This window comes from Seriola lalandi, unplaced genomic scaffold (genome assembly GCF_002814215.2).
Source record: "Seriola lalandi dorsalis isolate HSWRI2012SDOR001 ecotype SW California unplaced genomic scaffold, Sedor1 jcf7180002040676, whole genome shotgun sequence".
NCBI lineage: Eukaryota > Metazoa > Chordata > Actinopteri > Carangiformes > Carangidae > Seriola > Seriola lalandi.
Window position 1 is genome coordinate 1 of NW_019511246.1, and position 807 is coordinate 807.

The window sequence follows — 807 nt, forward strand, 5'->3', positions numbered from 1 at the left end:
AAAAAAAAAAAAAAAAAATCGAGACCTCACAGTCCTCGTTTTTTTTGTTTTCAGAAAAGGAAAGCAGAGGCTGAGCCTTCAGAAAAAGAGGGAGAAGAGAAAGCAAGTGATGATACTCCCAAACAGGATGCTGAAGAGATGAAAAAAGAGGAGGAAGAGGTCCAAAGCACAACAGCTGAACCTGAGGAGAAGAAAGAGGAGGAGGCGACACAAGTGGTGACACAAGCCAAAAGGCCCAAAGCTGCCAATCCATATGGGGCCTGGGAACAGATCCAGGAAGAGGAGGATCCATTGTAAGTGAAGCGCTATTTGAACGGTTAATTAGGATACCGGTACACTACGGATTGCTCCTCTCATTTATTTCAGTAGCTACTGAAAAGGCACTGAGTGTTTCTTTTTTCTTTATTCTCCAGTGCCAATGTGGACCTACAGTTGCCCCAGGTGGAGGGAAGCACAGCCAGCGCTCCAGCTGACGTGCCGCCGGAACCCAAACCCAAGTTCAAGGAGCGCATCATCACCTCCCTTGGAGACGAAGGTGGACCTGCTTCATTCAGGAGGAACAAGACGCAGAACGGCAAATCCAGGAGCCTCCGACAGAGAGACAATGACGACTGACCCAAACGCGTCAAAGCTTCAAGCCAGAATGAGACTTTTACACCAATACAACTCTTTCTAGGAACGTGCTGACATTGAAATGCACCGTTTTGATCTTTGAAGTATGCGCAAATCTTTTTTTTTTTTTTTTTTTTTTTTAACATTTTTAGGACAAATTGGCTGAAAAAACACATTTTTTCTAATCCCAAAAAT

General features: G+C 44.4%; 1 protein-coding gene across 1 annotated transcript; it reads left to right on the plus strand.

The window, feature by feature from the left end:
• The first annotated feature begins 38 nt into the window (after window positions 1-38).
• On the plus strand, window positions 39-789 carry LOC111648478 (WW domain-binding protein 4-like). The gene is made up of 2 exons (XM_023398310.2): window positions 39-293; window positions 414-789. The coding sequence occupies exons 1-2, from the start codon at window positions 139-141 to the stop codon at window positions 613-615; spliced, it is 357 nt and encodes a 118-aa protein (XP_023254078.1). The 5' UTR covers window positions 39-138; the 3' UTR covers window positions 616-789.
• Window positions 790-807: the final 18 nt, after the last annotated feature.